The 16640-nt window shown below is 36.4% G+C and overlaps 1 protein-coding gene across 1 annotated transcript in view; it reads left to right on the top strand.

The window, feature by feature from the left end:
• Positions 1–16640, top strand: part of ANGPT1 (angiopoietin 1) — a gene marked incomplete at both ends in the record, with an annotated part of 160010 nt that overhangs the window by 98482 nt on the left and 44888 nt on the right. Inside the window, 2 exons of the mRNA XM_079533382.1 lie at positions 7548–7675; positions 12917–13018. Of these exons, the coding sequence (XP_079389508.1) occupies positions 7548–7675; positions 12917–13018 (230 nt within the window). The remainder of the gene's footprint in view (positions 1–7547; positions 7676–12916; positions 13019–16640) is intronic.

The raw sequence follows: 16640 nt of genomic DNA on the forward strand, positions 1-16640 counted from the left end.
AAATTTTAGTATGAGGCAACTAATTTGCCGAGCCTTTTCTCTTCCCTTCTCCCCTTAAAAATGTGGGTCTGAAATTCTTGTATGTAATGACCCTTTGTGTTTCTAATGAATCTGAAACTGTGCTAGTTCTTAGGCTGCAGAATCAACTTAGCCTTGCTAACTACATTTCAGCATAGCTTGGTAGTTGTGTTGAATTATATTAAGAGAGGTTTACACATTCACTTGGACCTCCCACATGCAGTATGGAAATATGGAAGGGCTAGCGGTTGATGGCAAAAGGACTACTTTTTATTTTGTCATTGCTCCTTGGGAAGAAAATCCTTTCACTTCTCTGTACATTCTAATAATTTTAGAACCACACAATAAGCAAAATTAAGGGAGTTGTTCCAGTGGAATTACATGCCTGTTAAAAAAAAGAAAATAAAAAATAAAAAAAAGGGTATTGCTAAACCCCCACCTCAAAAAAAAAAAAAAAAAAAAAAAAAAAAATCCAAGCCTTCTGCTAGATCTCATGTTAGTTGACTCACTCTGGCTGTGGAGACTGCAACCAACAGCAACGGGAAGAGCAGCACCACTCATTTAAATGACACTGCAGATTTATTTGGGCGTAATAATGAAATGCTCCCTTAAATACAAAATGAAAATGTTTACTCATACTGCCATAAACTCTGAAAGTTCAAATGAAGGTCAGCATTTTCCATTCTAATTTTTCAGCAATTGAGCGTGGCCATGGAAGGAGTTCTAGAATTCTGTTTCCTTCCAGCTTAAATAGCCATGTAAGTTCAAGGTAAACTCCCAAGTAAATCTTGAATGCACAGGATTTTTTTCTTGACTATTAATGAATGAAATGGAAAATTGAATAAATTATGAAATCTTATAAATTACTACAAATGAACAGAAAAAAATCAGAAAAAACTGTGAACCACAGTATAATTGATGATGTGCTCAAATATTGTGCAAAATATTTGATCCTATGCCTGAAAAATTAAACAAGAAAGTCTTAAAAAAAAAAGATGATGCAGAGTGTGACACAGAGTCAACCAAGTATATTAGATCTACTTCAGGTGGTGAAAAAATTGCAGCATGCAGTAGAGATGATTAGTTTCTTATGTATCTGAACAGATTGGAGTCCAGGATATGCACTATTCAAATCTTCTCTGCCAGGTACAGAAACTTGCACTTGCATGGCTATCATTTCAGTCTGTAGGCAGCACCGTGCTTGTCTGAAGAGCAAATCTGAGTTGGAGCATGTTTCCAGTTTTGTGTTTGTTTCTGTGGTGCACAGAACATTTCCAACACAACTGTGTTACTGAAAGGAATACTGGTGCAACACATACATCTATGTTGCAGTTCAATATTTGTTCTCAAGTGGAGGTTGGTATCTGCAAGACTAGGCCACTAAAATGACACACTGTACCTCTGGCTGTAAGTCAGCAAAAAAAGAGTGGCTATAACTTGGAGTGGCTGTAACTTTCCTACTCAAAACAAAAATAATCTTCACCCTTTCTCTGTCAGATCTGTTTGTGGCTCCCGGCACTAACTCTGGGAACATATATGAATGATGTGGGCCATGTTCTAGGCCTCCACGCTGGGGATATTTGACTGACATCCTTCTGAGAACATTATCAAACTGTTCCCAATTCAATTCTTTGCAAGCCGGGTGCTATTTGCAATTTTAACTGGAAAGGCAGTGGAGCACAGCAGCTGCACCCAAATGGCTGGAAAAAGGGTTAGAGATACAGGATATCTTATGGAAGTGTAGGATTCCACACTGTGTGTCTGGAACCACAACAAGATTAAGGGAAACTTTGCTTGCAATCTGGATACTGATAGTAACTAGTACGCTGTAGTCCTTGAATGACCCTGTCCTTAGATGCTGCAGCTGTAGGTAGAAAGACACCAGTTTACAAGATTCTCCTTTTCAGCTTGTTAAAACCTTCTCATCTGAGACACATGAAATGCTTTTGACAAAGCAGGTGGAATTTAGATAAAATATGTTTGCAGTAAGAGAGAAGTAAGTTGGAGAGAGAATTTTCCTTCTAAGATTCAAAAGCACACAAAGAATATTTTTTGTGTCTTTTGGTTTGTTTAGTGACTACTGAATCTTCTAAGAAAATTTGATTCGCATAAATGAAACATTTAAGCCATGAAAATAAAATAATTCAATAAGGTACTGCAGAAATCTCTGAATATCTGTTCAACTAAGTCACCACCATAGGAAAAAAAAAAAACAACAAAAACAGCTGCCTTTCATTTACTGGCAATATCAATACAGGACACAGGACTCTAGTGATTAACTCAGTCTCAACTGATTTCAAAAATATGTCAGTTCAGAACTTAAATTATTTAGTAAATTTGAATGTGATTTTGTTGATTCAGTCAACATAATGAACTGCAATTTGATATTCTTTGTTATTTATAGACAAACTGCACTGTTCATTCACCAAATATCTGTTTTTCAATTCACTTGAAAAACAGTGAATTAAGTACTTCATTTTCCTAATAAAAAAAAAAACAAAAAACCAGAATTCTTGAAAAAATTGATGTATAATTTTTGAAATATTTTTTCTAGTAGATAAAACTAGATAATTTTGACATATAGAAGAAAAAAGATACGTATTATATATTTTATATTTTTTATTTCCAGAGGATGACTTTAGATTACTACATATTTCAGGAGCTGTTTCCTCTTTAGAGTTAGTTGCTATTTTTTCATATTTGGGTAGAAAAGCAGATTCCTTTCGAGATAACCTTACAAAGTAATTTACTAAGCACTTTCTAGCAATAGAATTGCTCAGCTCTGGTGTCTTAGAGCTCCTGGGTGAGCAGAAACCACATTTATTTGGATTCCTGTCCTTCTGTGAAGCTGCAAAGCAACCACCCTGCCAGGGCTTTTGTACCTATGTGGGAACAGTCAGCTGAAAGAGCCTTGAGCACTTATAGAAGATACTTGCTATGTTATCTGGACTCAACCTGTCATCCAAGGCTTTGGAGAAAAAAAAAAAATAAAGCCAAGGAACTGACAATTGAAAGAAATAACTCCTCAGATAAGGAAACATAGATAGTATAGACCAAAGAGAAAGTTATTGGGCTGAAAATTAAGCAGAAGTCTTTCGGGTATATAGTGAAATAAATTTATTTTGCTTGTTAATTAATCTTCTGTTCAGGAAAGGAGGTTTTTAGGTAGAGACATTGTGTCTTCGTAGGGCATGACTTCATCACCAGCTTATTCATCCAGAAAATGGAAAACAGAAAAAACCCCTCCAGGTCTCCTAATTTTGACTAACTATTCAGGTCTAAAAATCATGATATTATTTTACTAGACATAGACTTATCTTTTTCTTTGGATACATAAACCTTTGACTAAGTATAGTATTTGAAAATAGCTAAACTAACATTAGAAAATGCTAAAGAAATTTGAGGTGTTTAAGCTGAACAGAGAAATTCAATGGCTACATGATTTGTTTTGAAGCTCTTTCCTTGAAATTTATTACTTTTTAATATTTATTCACGATATGTCAACCAGTGTATCATTCATTGGATGCATAAAGGATTCCAGGTCTATGCAATGTCATACAATAGCTGATCCGAAAGAAATGCCTCCTATTTTACTATATTGGCCTATGATGTCAGAGACAGTCTTGGTGACATGGCAGTAAAGGAGGAACCTTCCTGCCAACGTTCCATTACATTTTGTTGCCATGTGACAGATGGCAGCAGAGAGGCACTCTGACAAAATGATTTCTGACCCAGAAATGTGAATGAAGGAAAGGTATGTAGTTGAATTCTTCCACGGGGAAAAAATTGCACCCACTGACATATATTGATACTAGCTAAACGTGAATGGAGAACAAACAGTGGATGTGAGCACAATGAAGCAGTGGGTGTTGTGTTTCAGCAGTGACAACAGTGTCAGCAGGTCACCTCTGCAGATTGTGTGGCCTGCAGGCCCTTGTTCATTGCTAGCCAAAAAGCATAGCTAATGGTGGTGACTGTGTTGAAAAACAATGTATCGTAGCTGACAATTTGTTCTATCAAATTGTTCTCCTTGATTCTATTGTCATTTCTGTGGTAATAAATGTAATAAATAAAAAAGTAATATTTTGGAGCATCCCACATGGAAAAAAACCAAAATCTTTTGAGTAATAGAAGTTATTTGGAAGCAATATGGAATACTGAGTTAGAAAAACAAAATTTAACCTTAAAAAAATCGTATTTTATCCTGCAAGTGCATTACCATTAGCATTCCTGAGTATTAGTTTTCCGATAACTTTAGGCTCTTGTAAATTACAGCATGATCTGTTCAGGAAAATTTTGTGCTTGTCTTACTAAATGCATTGTGCTGCAACATGTAACAGCTCAATAGTAGCTTCACAAGTGGCTGAGCTTTCCTTCTCGTTTTCTGGGAGAGGGAGAACAAGCACCCAAAGAAAGCTGTCTTCTCCTGGCTACAGTCGTTCAGTGCACGAAACCCACTGCTGTAAAATAATTGGGTTGCGTAGTCTGTAGGAAATTACCACATCTGCTTTGTGTGGTCTTGGGTATTTCAGCTGACTGATACTGAAGGGAAGGAAGAAACTGAGCGTATGCAAGACATTTATCTGTCCCTGTCACCTTCCTCTCTGATGTCAACAGAAGCTTTGTTGTGTTTTCTCTAATCTCTAAGCAAAAGGTAAAAATATTTTTCTAAGTATGCTTTTTAGACATTCATTTCCTGAGAAAATTATTTTCAAATCTAATTCTAATTCATTTGAAATTAAAATCTTACTTCATTTGAAAGTCAGATAATATTAACTTCGGGAGATAATCCTTAAATTTTTGTCTAACTTTCAGTTAAAAATGAACCAAATTCAAATCTTAGTATCCCTGAGTGACTCTTAAGTGTTTTGCAATGTGTATATTATGGTAAAATAGAGGTAACATGACCTTTCAATATGTATTATACATATTAAAATATAAGTAGTTAAAACTGAAGGAAATGAAGACTCTGCCTCTGTACAATAAAATACATTTTTAGACAAAAGAAACTAATGTCTGCAGTTGAAACACCAGCATTAGAGAAAGTCAGGCTGGGAAGAATGGATTTAATCTAAAGCCCCTTGAAATCAATGAGAGGCTTTGCTTTAACTCCTCTGGGATTTGGCTCAAACCCCAAGTAATTATTCAAGCTGGACTTTGGTCACTGATGCTAACACCATCTGCATACAGAAAAGTTCTGTGAAATCTTTAATTAATACGAGTCATGAAGGCCTCACTTCTATGATTTATTTATAACCTGACACCTTCATGCAGTGTTCTGTGTGCCTTGCTGAGGGCCCCATCTCACAGGGAAGTGTCATCTACTGCATCACCAGCACTGCCTTTCTTTTCCAAGTTCCAAAGTAGTCAATTTCCAAATGAAGTTCACATGGAAGTACCTGAACCTAGTTTTATTTTTATTGATGGTGTTCAAAGTAAACAATAAGCACAACGTATGCGTGGAAAGGCAAAAATACGAGGATTTTGTTTGCATCTGTATCTAGACAGTAGGATAATCTTATAATAACTCAAGTCTGGACTTCTCTTTTTTTTTTTCTTTTTTTCTTTTTTCTCTCTTTTTTTTTTTCTTTTTTTTTCTCCATTTTTGCCTTTTCACAAAACCACTGCAGCAAAACACTTAACATTTTTCTTCCTCAGTTTCTGCATCTGTTTAGTGATATAAATGACAAGTAATCTTGCAGAAATTCACCATGCTAAAATATTGCTTTGAAGTGTTCAGAGGTGAGTTAGCATATCAAGCTGCAAAGCAAACACTTTTGTGGCCCAGATCATCCTACATGCTGTGCAAGACTGTTGCTCTTTTGCACATCATTATCATTAAGTGCAAGATTTACATTATAGACCACTTTATTGAGACTGAATAAGACACAATCCTTTTTCTACTTACAATTCAGATTTTCAAGCAAAAGAAATGAAAAAAAAATGTTTGTGTCACAGAACAATGAATGTGTCTGAAGGACCTAAATGTTGTTTCCTCATTGAAGGGATTAATGAAGTGCTGGCCTGAGCCATGCACAGCACTTATAGACATGTTTAACTTTAGGATTCTGAGTAGACTGATGGATTTCTATGGGAATACTGATGTACTTAAAGTATGTGTTGTTGGAATGAAATCATATTCTACGGTATTGTGTGAGGTCAGACTACTTTTGTTTGTGAAAGTGAAGGGAACATTCACATCTCCTTCTACAGGGAATCTCCTGTAGCTTTAAAACCAGGATCCTCAAATATTCCCTCCTGAGTTCTCAGCCTAGACCACGTACATAGGTCACTCAGAAAGTAATGCCTCCTATTTATTACCATGGAAACTACAACAGATACAAAGAGAACAATAACACTGTTTAATAGATCAAATTCTCAGATGCAATACACTCTTTTTCAATACGGTCACCATCCCTGGCAATTTATTTTGGCAGAGTGATTAATTTTTGCTAGTCTGCATGCTGCAATTGTAAACAAGTGCACCAACAGAGGTGACCCTCTGTCACCACTGCTGAAACACACCACCTACTGCCTAACTGTGCTCACATCCACTGTTGGTCTTCATAAATGTTGAGCAAGTATCAGTGAATGTCAATGGATGCAACCTTTTCCACATGCAAGAATTCAGCTCCACACCTTTTCTCCAAAAACACTTCCATGTCAGACTGCCCCTCTGCTGCCATCTTTCACATGGTAACAAAACGTAATGGAATATTGGCAGGAAGGTCCAACCTCTACTGCCATTTGCCTCTGATGTTGTGGGACAGTGTAATAAAATAGGATACATTACTTTTGGGGCAGCCCACATAAGCAGTCTGTGATATGCAAGATCAAGATCTGCACCCGTGTTCCAATATTACTTGTTTTCTGTTCTGAGTCATAAAAAGACTAAACATGACTCTAAATAACTGACTTCAGGAGCACCCTTTTTTTCTTTTTTTCCCTTAGGCTGTATCTAGCAACTTATATGTAGGTGTAAAACTCATGAAACCATTCTCTGCATCCAAAAAAAGCAAACTTAAGCAAACATCTCCCTTGCTACAAGCCCCAAAGCTGCTCAAAAGGCAGTGCGTCATTGAGAAAAGGCATACTCTCCTCCCAGATTTTGTATTGCTCTCTCAGGTGAAGTCTGTCTTGGATCACAGCACTGAGCAAGCTTGTCCACCTCCACATGCTGTTGCTGGAGCGTTCTTTGACAACCTCCCAGACACAGCTTTATTCAGGCGCAACACCTGCAGCTGCACGGTCCTTTGCTCTCAGAAGGAATCTGCTGTGCTCATCTCTCTGTAGACAGGATGCTCTATATAGCTATTTTAATCATGACTTATTTCTGCTGGTGCCTCCTCTGCCATCTGTCTGACAGTTTCATAATAGTTTTTTAATAGAATTTACTCAATTACTGAGGACCATAGTATAGTTATTACTGTGAATGTTTAAAGTGAATACAAAGTGCACGAGTCTTTCATACAAACACGCTTAATATTACTATTGTAACTTATATTACTGTATTTTTCTCTGCTTTGCAGTTTTACTTAAGAATGTGAAGAAGGAGGAAGAAAAGCCTTTCAGAGACTGTGCAGATGTATACCAATCTGGTTTTAACAAAAGTGGTGTCTACACTATTTATATTAACAATGTTTCAGATCCTAAAAAGGTAAGGCAAATATATGGTCTATTTTCATTTTTGTAAATGGGAAGTTACTCTGACCTTAAAAGGAGCACTTGGAGCCTCTATGGAAGTTCTCATTTTTCAAAATATTGCACTGAAACAAATAAACCTGGTTATATTCAGACTTGAAAAAAATACAGTAGAATGGAGAAAATGATAAGTGTATTATTCCAGACATTCTTCTTTCTCACTGACAGAGAATCTCTCCCAAATTCCAACTTGCACTCAAGAGTTTACTCGCTTCCTCCCACTCAGCAAGTTCAGCTGAATCCCTCTATGACCACCAATAAGCCTGCAGTGAGGCATAGAAGATTACTATTTTCTATTATAAAATTGTTTTTTTCTATTATATTATGTGATTTTGGGGCTAAAGTGAGCCAGCTGAAGCTAGGAAAGTGAACAAATAGGCTAAGGGTAATTTACACAGGGAGAAAGACAGGCTTGTCCCTCTTACAGGGCACTATTGAGAGCAACCCCCACCATGGCTATGGGCTGGTTACTTGCCAGAGAAAAGTAGAGTGTCGTCCAGCAAATGGGTTGGGTGGAAGGAAGGGAACTCTATCTTTCTGGTGATTTTATTCTTACTGCAGTAAAATGGTGACCCTGCAAACAGAAGACTGCAGTGCAAATATTACTAATGTAACTCTCTGTAGGCACTTTATAATGATACAAGGTATGTAAAATTTATTTCTAAATTGAATTTGGTTTTGGACAGATTTTGGAAGCCTCTGAATGTCAACTCGTTATGGTTTACTGAGGAATTAGTGTTTGTTAAAGCATGATTACAATTGGAGTGGGAGAGTGCTTTGGGCAAAGGCCAATAAAGGTCTGATGAATATGAATGGACATGATATGAAATGCAGAGACACCTTTAAGCTTTACTGAACAGGACAAGAACAAAAGCAGTTCCATAGAAGCTGTTCATCTCAAAACAGATGTTACACCAAAGTCAGAATTGCATGCACAAGTTGGGTTTACTTAGCCTTATTAGCCTTATTAAAGTTCCAGAATCTGGACTGCAATGAAAATCAGTAGGTATCTGAAAGCACTGTAGCACTTATGTTCCTGGTATACTTCCAGGAGCATCTGAGTACCTAAACACACTTCACTGATGCTACAAGTGCAGTAACACAATGGAAGCTACTCTGTGTTCATGCTTATATCACTGTTTGCAGACACTGTTGTCAATGAATACATGTAGCACAGCTCAGCTGGTATCACTGTACTACCTTTTTTTTTTTTTTTTTTTTTTTTTTCCTCCTGGAGGCTTCCTTTTTAGTTAGAATATGTGGGAATGTGTGTGTTGAGGGAGTTTCTGCTAGCACCTGTTTCTGTCTTGCCCTAATGATAACATAGTACAAGCTGATCCTAGGCATGTTCAAGTTAGTCAAGTGAGGAGTCTAGTTGCTTTAACAGATGTTTTTTCAGACATTCAGATTGTATCAATAGACTGCAAAACAGTGCTGTGCAGAGATAGCTGAACCAACTCCAGCTGAGATAGCTTCAAAATCAGATCAGCGCATCACTGTGGCAGGACTAATTATCCCAGAGTCAGCACCGTGCTGACACAGTTAGATTGCTCTGGGATCCATGCTAATATCTTGAATTCCATGGAGACATACCTGTTTGTTTAAAGCAGGCTCAGTTATCTGTATTACCACAACAGCAGTGCACAGTTCCTACATTTCTGAAGTGGCCTAATATTGTTGCCTTCTGTAATACCTGCAGCCACCAGCAATTGCCTCATTTATGGCAATTTTATATTTTGGGATATAAAAATAAACTTTTGTTACATTATGTATTTCCTTAGGGATGCTTGCATCCTGACACTGAGTAGCAAAAGCCCCTTCATCATCTGTACAAGTGTTACTGTCAGTTCTAATAATTTTGCTCTTCATACCTTCCTATATTCATAGAAAACTGTCCTTTATGCTTACAGCTCCATAACATTTATATGGCTCATTTTCATATGCTTAAAAAAACAGCTTGCAAATTTTCTTTCATGCCTCTAGCTTCAACTGTTCATTGGCTTAAAATGTTTTCCAATCCTACATGAAAAATAAGTTATTCATTTCTAATGAAAAGAATCTAAATTATATTCCATATCTTTGAGAAGGGAAAAGGTTTGCTTTAAAATATTAAGCTAATTAATTGGCTTATTTAGGGGTGTGTGTGTTTGATGATGTTGATAAACAATTATCCCTCAGTCATAGTGACAGCAAAGGCAGGAGTCCACTCAGGGCTATACACAGGTGGGGGCAGCTACTGGGAGAAGAGAGGCTGATGAGGACAAAGGGGCAATGAGGGTGAGGTCATTGCTTATACAGGAGGTGGAGGAAGCCAAGGGGACAATTCTGAGTGCCTGCAGCATCTCCATATCCTCCCATGCTTCACTGTGTAACTCTGATTTAATGTCATCTAGAGTCATCACAAGGATGACTTCTATAAACTTCTGTGTGCACTGCACTGAAATTGTCATGTTAAATGCTGGCAGGGTCTGCGTATCTGTGTGTCCACAACTCTGCAAAAAATCTGCACTGCCATGAATTTTGTCTTCACCCTCTGCTCTGCTTTCTGCCTGTGGGCATTCTACCAGATTCACATTGATGACCTCTCTGAGTACATCTGCGAGAACTTTAACCCATTAACTATATGGATGCTGCATGCACTGTGAAGACTCTGGTTCTTGCTCAGTTACCTCCAGCTTTGGTTTCTGTACCAGAGAGATATTCCCTGAATCTCAAATGGCTTGTTAAATCTTGAGCTTGTTGATACAAATCTACAGTGTTGACTTGTGAAGTCGTATTGTGGAAGCACTTAATGTACATTAAGAGGTAATCCGACCAGTTTCATTTATAGTAGAATTACATTGACCTCTACATTATTAATATACATTTTTAATAATTTAATCCATAACTGTGAATTATGTACAAATAATTCCATATATGCCTTTTGAGGGTCCTGGTGGACGAGAAGCTGGACATGAGCCAGCGATTTGTGCTTGCAGCTTGAAAGGCCAACTGTGTTCTGGGCTGCATTAAAAAAGGGGTGGCCAGCAGGGAGAAGGAGGTGATTGTCCCCCTCTACTCGGCTCTTGTGAGAGCCCATTTGGAGTACTGTGTCCAGGCCTGAGGCTCCCAATACAGGAAGGATGTGGAGCTCTTGGAGTGGGTCCAGAGGAGGGCCATTATGATCAGAAGGCTGGAGCACCTCTCCTGTGAAGAAAGGTTGAGAGAACTGGGATTGTTTAGCTTGGAAAAAAGGAAGATCCGGGGAGACCTCATTGTGGCCTTCCAGTACTTTAAGGGAACATATAAGCAGGAGGGGGAAAGACTGTTTACGAGGGTGGATAGTGATAGGACAAGGGGAAATAGTCTTAAACTGAGACAGGGAAGGTTTAGGTTAGATATTAGGAGGAAGTTTTTCACATATATGGTGGTGACACACTGGAACAGGTTGCCAGAGGAGGTTGTGGATGCCCCATCCCTGAAGGCATTCAAGGCCAGGCTGGATGTGGCTCTGGGCAGCCTGGTCTGGTGGTTGGTGACCCTGCACATAGCAGGGGGGTTGAAACTAGGTGATCACTGTGGTCCTTTTCAACCCGGGTCATTCTACGATTCTATGATTCTAAGATTCTTTTAATAGCTTGGGTATACTTATTCATACCTTTAAGGTAGTAGTGAAACACTTTGGATATCCTTTTAATTTAAACCAGGTTCTTTTTGTTGATGATAAACTCAGAATGTAGAGATGTGTAAAAATTCAAAGTAACTTCATCCTTTTCTTTATTTGGTAGAGGATTAAACATCAGAACGTGTTAAAAGTTGTTTAATGATTGAGTGCTCTGACACTGCCTGGGCCAGAAGCCAGTCCAGGACATTTGTTGGCTAGAACTGTGCACAGCAAACATCTATAAGAAGCTTGGCAACCCTGTTAGTGTGGCAGGTGTTTGTGTCTACCACAATAGAAAGTGCTAGACCACACAATGACAGCTGCTGTAAATCTTTCTTTCACTCTGCAGTTTTCTCCTTTAATCTGCTATATTATATAGAAAACATTCAAGTACTTTAGTAGGCTTTTTTTTCTATTCTAGAATAAAAAGACTTGCTTTTTTTTTTTTTTTTTTTTTTTTTTTGGATGTGTGTGTCTTTAAAATTAGTAGTCTTAGTACAGTTGAGGATTTAATGCTTTAGAAATTGGCACGGATTCATGGGAGCTTCACATGACTTGTAAGGAAAGTGAATCCATCATTTAGAAATTCTCACTGTAAATCAGATTAAGAAATTAAATCTTGTAGATAAATGTTTTGACTCTCACCATCTTCCCAGAACAAAGAATAGGGCCAAAATATTTGTAAAAATCTGTGGGTTTTCTTGTGGTTAACCTAAATGAAGTTCACATATTTGCACTGTTCAGTATTCTGTTTCCTTCCTGTACCTACACAGTGTCTTCACTTGTCATGCCTGGAGCAAATTAAAACAAAAGTTCTTGCACAGGATTACTGTGACAATGCTTATGAGAAGGAAAGATTTAAATTGTTTTGCCTGAGGGTGGAATATGGTTCTTTATCAAATAAGAGATCTTCTGAATTGGGTATTAGTCTTTGATTTGGCAAAGCAACTTAAAGTTCTGAGTTACTCTCCAGTGCTGTCTTGTCGATGTGAATGCCAAAAGCTAAAACTGATAGGTGGCACCCTTTCCACCTTCTCACCTATTAGCACCTTAAAAAACAAAATATAACTATAAAAGCACACAGTCGAATGAAAATTAGGATAGCTGCAGTGCCACTCTGCTGCTGTGGACAAGTACTTGGGAATGAAAATCAGGAACATTTGCTTCAATTAGGAGCACTGAAAAACTTAGTTGGATCTTAAAATTGTTTCATACAATAATGAATGTTATCACCACATACAAAGAAAAGTGAATAAGTAGTGTTTTCAATTTTTTCTATAACGTATCCTCTATATATTTTTAAATGTAGGGTAAGAAGAGTGAAAAATGAATAAAAAATAAATATTCATTTTGAATGGGTAATTTTCTGAATGAACATGAGACTTTACTGAGAGAATTACACTGAATATATATGGGGTCTGAGCATGACATCAAAGGCATAAAGCATGAATCCATAGGGAAACAGGCTTCCATAATTCCATTATTCACATTTTCCACCTCTAAAATGACAGGATTCCAATGCAAGCATCTCTTCTTTTTTTTGTTACTGCACAGGTCTTTTGTAATATGGAAATCAATGGAGGAGGATGGACAGTTATACAGCACCGAGAAGATGGGAGTCTGGATTTCCAGAAAGGCTGGAAAGAATACAAAATGGTAAGGTAAAAGAATCATAGGAAAAAGATTTCAAATAGTATTTCCCATTGTCTTAAGATGGTCTTACAATGGTGTGATGTCCAATAGTCCTTTATGAACTACCTTTTTCATGCATATTACTATTTAAAGTCATAATATTCTTTTTTTTCCTCAGCTGAGTATTATTTTGTATGAATTAGGGTTTCTGTCAGTTCAGTTACTGAGATTAAAATGAGATGATGTCCAGGCATATATAGTAAAGAACATTACTGCCTTGTCTGCCTCTCTGAAGTTTGGAATTGCTGTCACATTGATGGGTAATGAGGATGTACTGATATTCCTAATGTATGGATGCCTTCAACTAAGGGGAACTCCTTCAGAATTTGGAGCTTCTCAGACAGGAATGAAGAGTTTTACTGGGGTTTATCCCAAGCCACACAAGACCTCTGCCAATTAAGACAATGTACTGGAAATGTTGATACTTCAAATAGAATTAAAGGACAATAAATAACTTACCAAATTACAGATAGCATTACATTAGCTGGTTATTTTCCCATTGCCAACTTAAAAAAATAATTTACTCCAGTCTAAATAATTTCTCAGCTTCTCACTCATTCCCGGATCAAACTTCTTCACGGAGTTTCTTTCTTTGAATTCCTGAGAACTGGATTTCATTTCCGAGACATTCTCTGTGAAGTTTTCAGAACTGTATTACAAGCATGGAAGAGAAAAATCATTTTTCTAACAGTTTTTGAAAGGTACCATATTGAAAGAATATTTAAAATGCTAAAAAAAAATAAAGGTCCAGTCAGTAATAATTTAAATGCAGAAAAGTTCTGTTGCAGAAATTGAAATTAAAATAAATAAGTAAATAAAAGGAATGTCGGATTATTTAACCAAAATAAGGATGCTTTGTTTTCAGTATTTTTATATAACTAGAAAATATAAATTTTAGGGAAAAATTAACCATTTAGGTTCTTGACATCAGACCTTGTTGATAATGGATTAAAAGATGATATAAACTGTTAGTTAATATATGTGAAATAAAATTAATATTGAAATGACAGATATTTTTGAATGATTTTTCAAAATTGGACACAATTTTTAGAAAACATAAAAATAGAAAATCAGGCGGTCTGGAGTTTTAATATAGCAGAAAATTTGAAAACTGCTCTACTGTGTTTTGATATGAAGTCAAATAAAATGCAAAATGTCATTCTGGGGGGGTGAACCAGAGATTTTAAAATTATACCATTCTTACCTATGAAGAAATTAGAATTTGTGTGCGCAATCTAACTTAATTTATACACACCACATGAATTACAGACATTTACTCCAGTATTTCCTAATTTGGTTTTTCATAGACAACTTCTTTTTTTTTTTTTTTTAATTCCATTACAACAGTATGAACACTTTCAGGATTGGATTATGGGGGTTTTGACTAGTTCAAGCAATCTGAATTCATTTTCATTTTCATTTTCATTTTCGTTTTCGTTTTCGTTTTCGTTTTCGTTTTCGTTTTCATTTTCTTTATGAAAATATAATCTTCTAGTAGATGGCTCACTTCTGTAGTCTATTTCAGACTTAACTGATAAATATCATCCTATAAATGATGAATACAGTTGGTATATAGCTTTTTCTCTGCTTCCACCAAAGTTACTTTTGAAGGCCTGTAGCTGTGGCTATCTTATCCCATCAAATGCTGGACAATTGAAGATGGTAAAAGAAATCGGATATTACTCTAATGTGAAGGAGTTTGAGCTTCAACATAAGAGCACTACTGACTTAATTGCCTCATTTTTTTAATTTTTTTTTCAGTGAGGGTGTGCAGAGTTTATTAGGTCACTTCACAGCTCCTTTCTAACACATCTACTTATTTTTTCTTCCAATGAAAACCAGGTATTGTGGTAGGAGATGCAGCAGTTCTTAAAATATGCTCAGATGTGTTTTCTAGATTTTCTAAGATTCTTCTTGTGCTTTTATCTCACTAATCTAACAGAAATAAGCATAATCATGATGATGTAACAGCAGTAATGAATCTCTGTAGATTTTTTTACCTTCAGTGCATTTAGTTCGTATGGGAAAAGAACCTCAAAAACACTGGAAAAATTTGTTACAAGCAAATACTTAATGCCAGCTTTGATGTTGGGCTAAGAATCTCAGGTCACCAACCTGTAGTACTTTTAGCACCTTCACAGATTTCTGGTTCTACTAGTTTTATGAAACCTTTGCATATTTTCTCTAACCCTACCTTGAGATCCTTATGACAAGTAGCTCTGAAAGGATAGACATGGGATATTCTCTGCAAAGGTGATTGACAACACTGCTGGTTACAGAAGTTACCCAGTTATCACTGATTAATCCTGCTGAAAAACCTTGAGGTAATCACTGTCTTTGACTCAGTTTCACACTGGTGCCTCACGGATTCATGGAATTCAGTTCCTGTTCAGTGTATTCTGCAGACATAAACACATGAAACATATCAATAGAGAGATAAAGCAGCCATAAATATTTCATAAGTAGGAAATGCACAACTCAATCCACACTTTAATCACCACAAAGTTAGTGATAACAGTGCTACAAACTCCTTCTCCTCATTCTTTTAGCTCCATTTTCACTCATATCCAATCCCCATTCTGGAAAACAAAGTTAAATTTTATTTGGTATCTAAAACAGTAGCTAATGAATAAGTCTTGTTCAGATTTATACTGTTATCTTATTTCTTATTGGTATAAGTTCTTATCAGTCCTTTTTCTTTACATCAGTCATATGCTATGCAGTGTAATTTGTGCATTTGTTCTTAATAACTCATTTTTGAATACAAACTCTTATAGATCATATCAGTTTTATATATTCAGGTACATAAATTTGAAGAAATTCTGAGGAAGTCCTTTGAATTCAGTCTCCTGTCCTTTTCTTATTAGTATTTACTGTTTCTTCTCTTTCATGTCTTGCAATGGATTTTTCACGTTACTATTTGTATCTTACCAGAAATATTTAAAGATTAGTATCAGATGATTCCTTTAACAATAGCAGATAGGATCACCCTAAAGCAGGTTTCTGATGCTTTTCACTTTTCTTTGTTTGAAGTGGGAATTAGAGTTTTAACTTCTGGAAAGAGAATGTATATTAAATAAATAGATAAATAAATAAATAAATAAATAAATAAATAAATAAATAAATAAATAAATAAATAAATAATAGCTTACCTGAGCAATTTTTCATCTGAGTGAAGTTTTCATCTGACTTCTGTTCTGAGCAGTCTTCAGATCAGGTTCTCCTTACTTCTTTGGCTTAATAAAACACATCTGAAGAGAAGAACTGCTGGTTCCAATTAGACTGTCTGTCTAATCTATGCATCTTTCTATTTATCTTGTATCTGTCTATCTATGAGTCTAGTTGGAAGCGTATCTTATAACTTCTGCAGGAAGCAGATTCAATTTTTTCCCTGACAGTAATATGAAGAACTATACAAATTACATTGCAGTGCAAGCATGATCCTTCCTGAAAAATGAAGGTTTTGAGACTCACAGAATCATAATAGAAACATTAAAGATGGAAAAGACTACTAAAATAATCAATTCCAGCTGTCAGTCAACCATCACTGTGCCCACTAGCCCATGTCCCTCAGTGCCACACCGCC

The sequence above is a fragment of the Tetrao urogallus genome (genome assembly GCF_951394365.1).
Source record: "Tetrao urogallus genome assembly, chromosome: 3".
In the NCBI taxonomy this organism is placed as follows: domain Eukaryota; kingdom Metazoa; phylum Chordata; class Aves; order Galliformes; family Phasianidae; genus Tetrao; species Tetrao urogallus.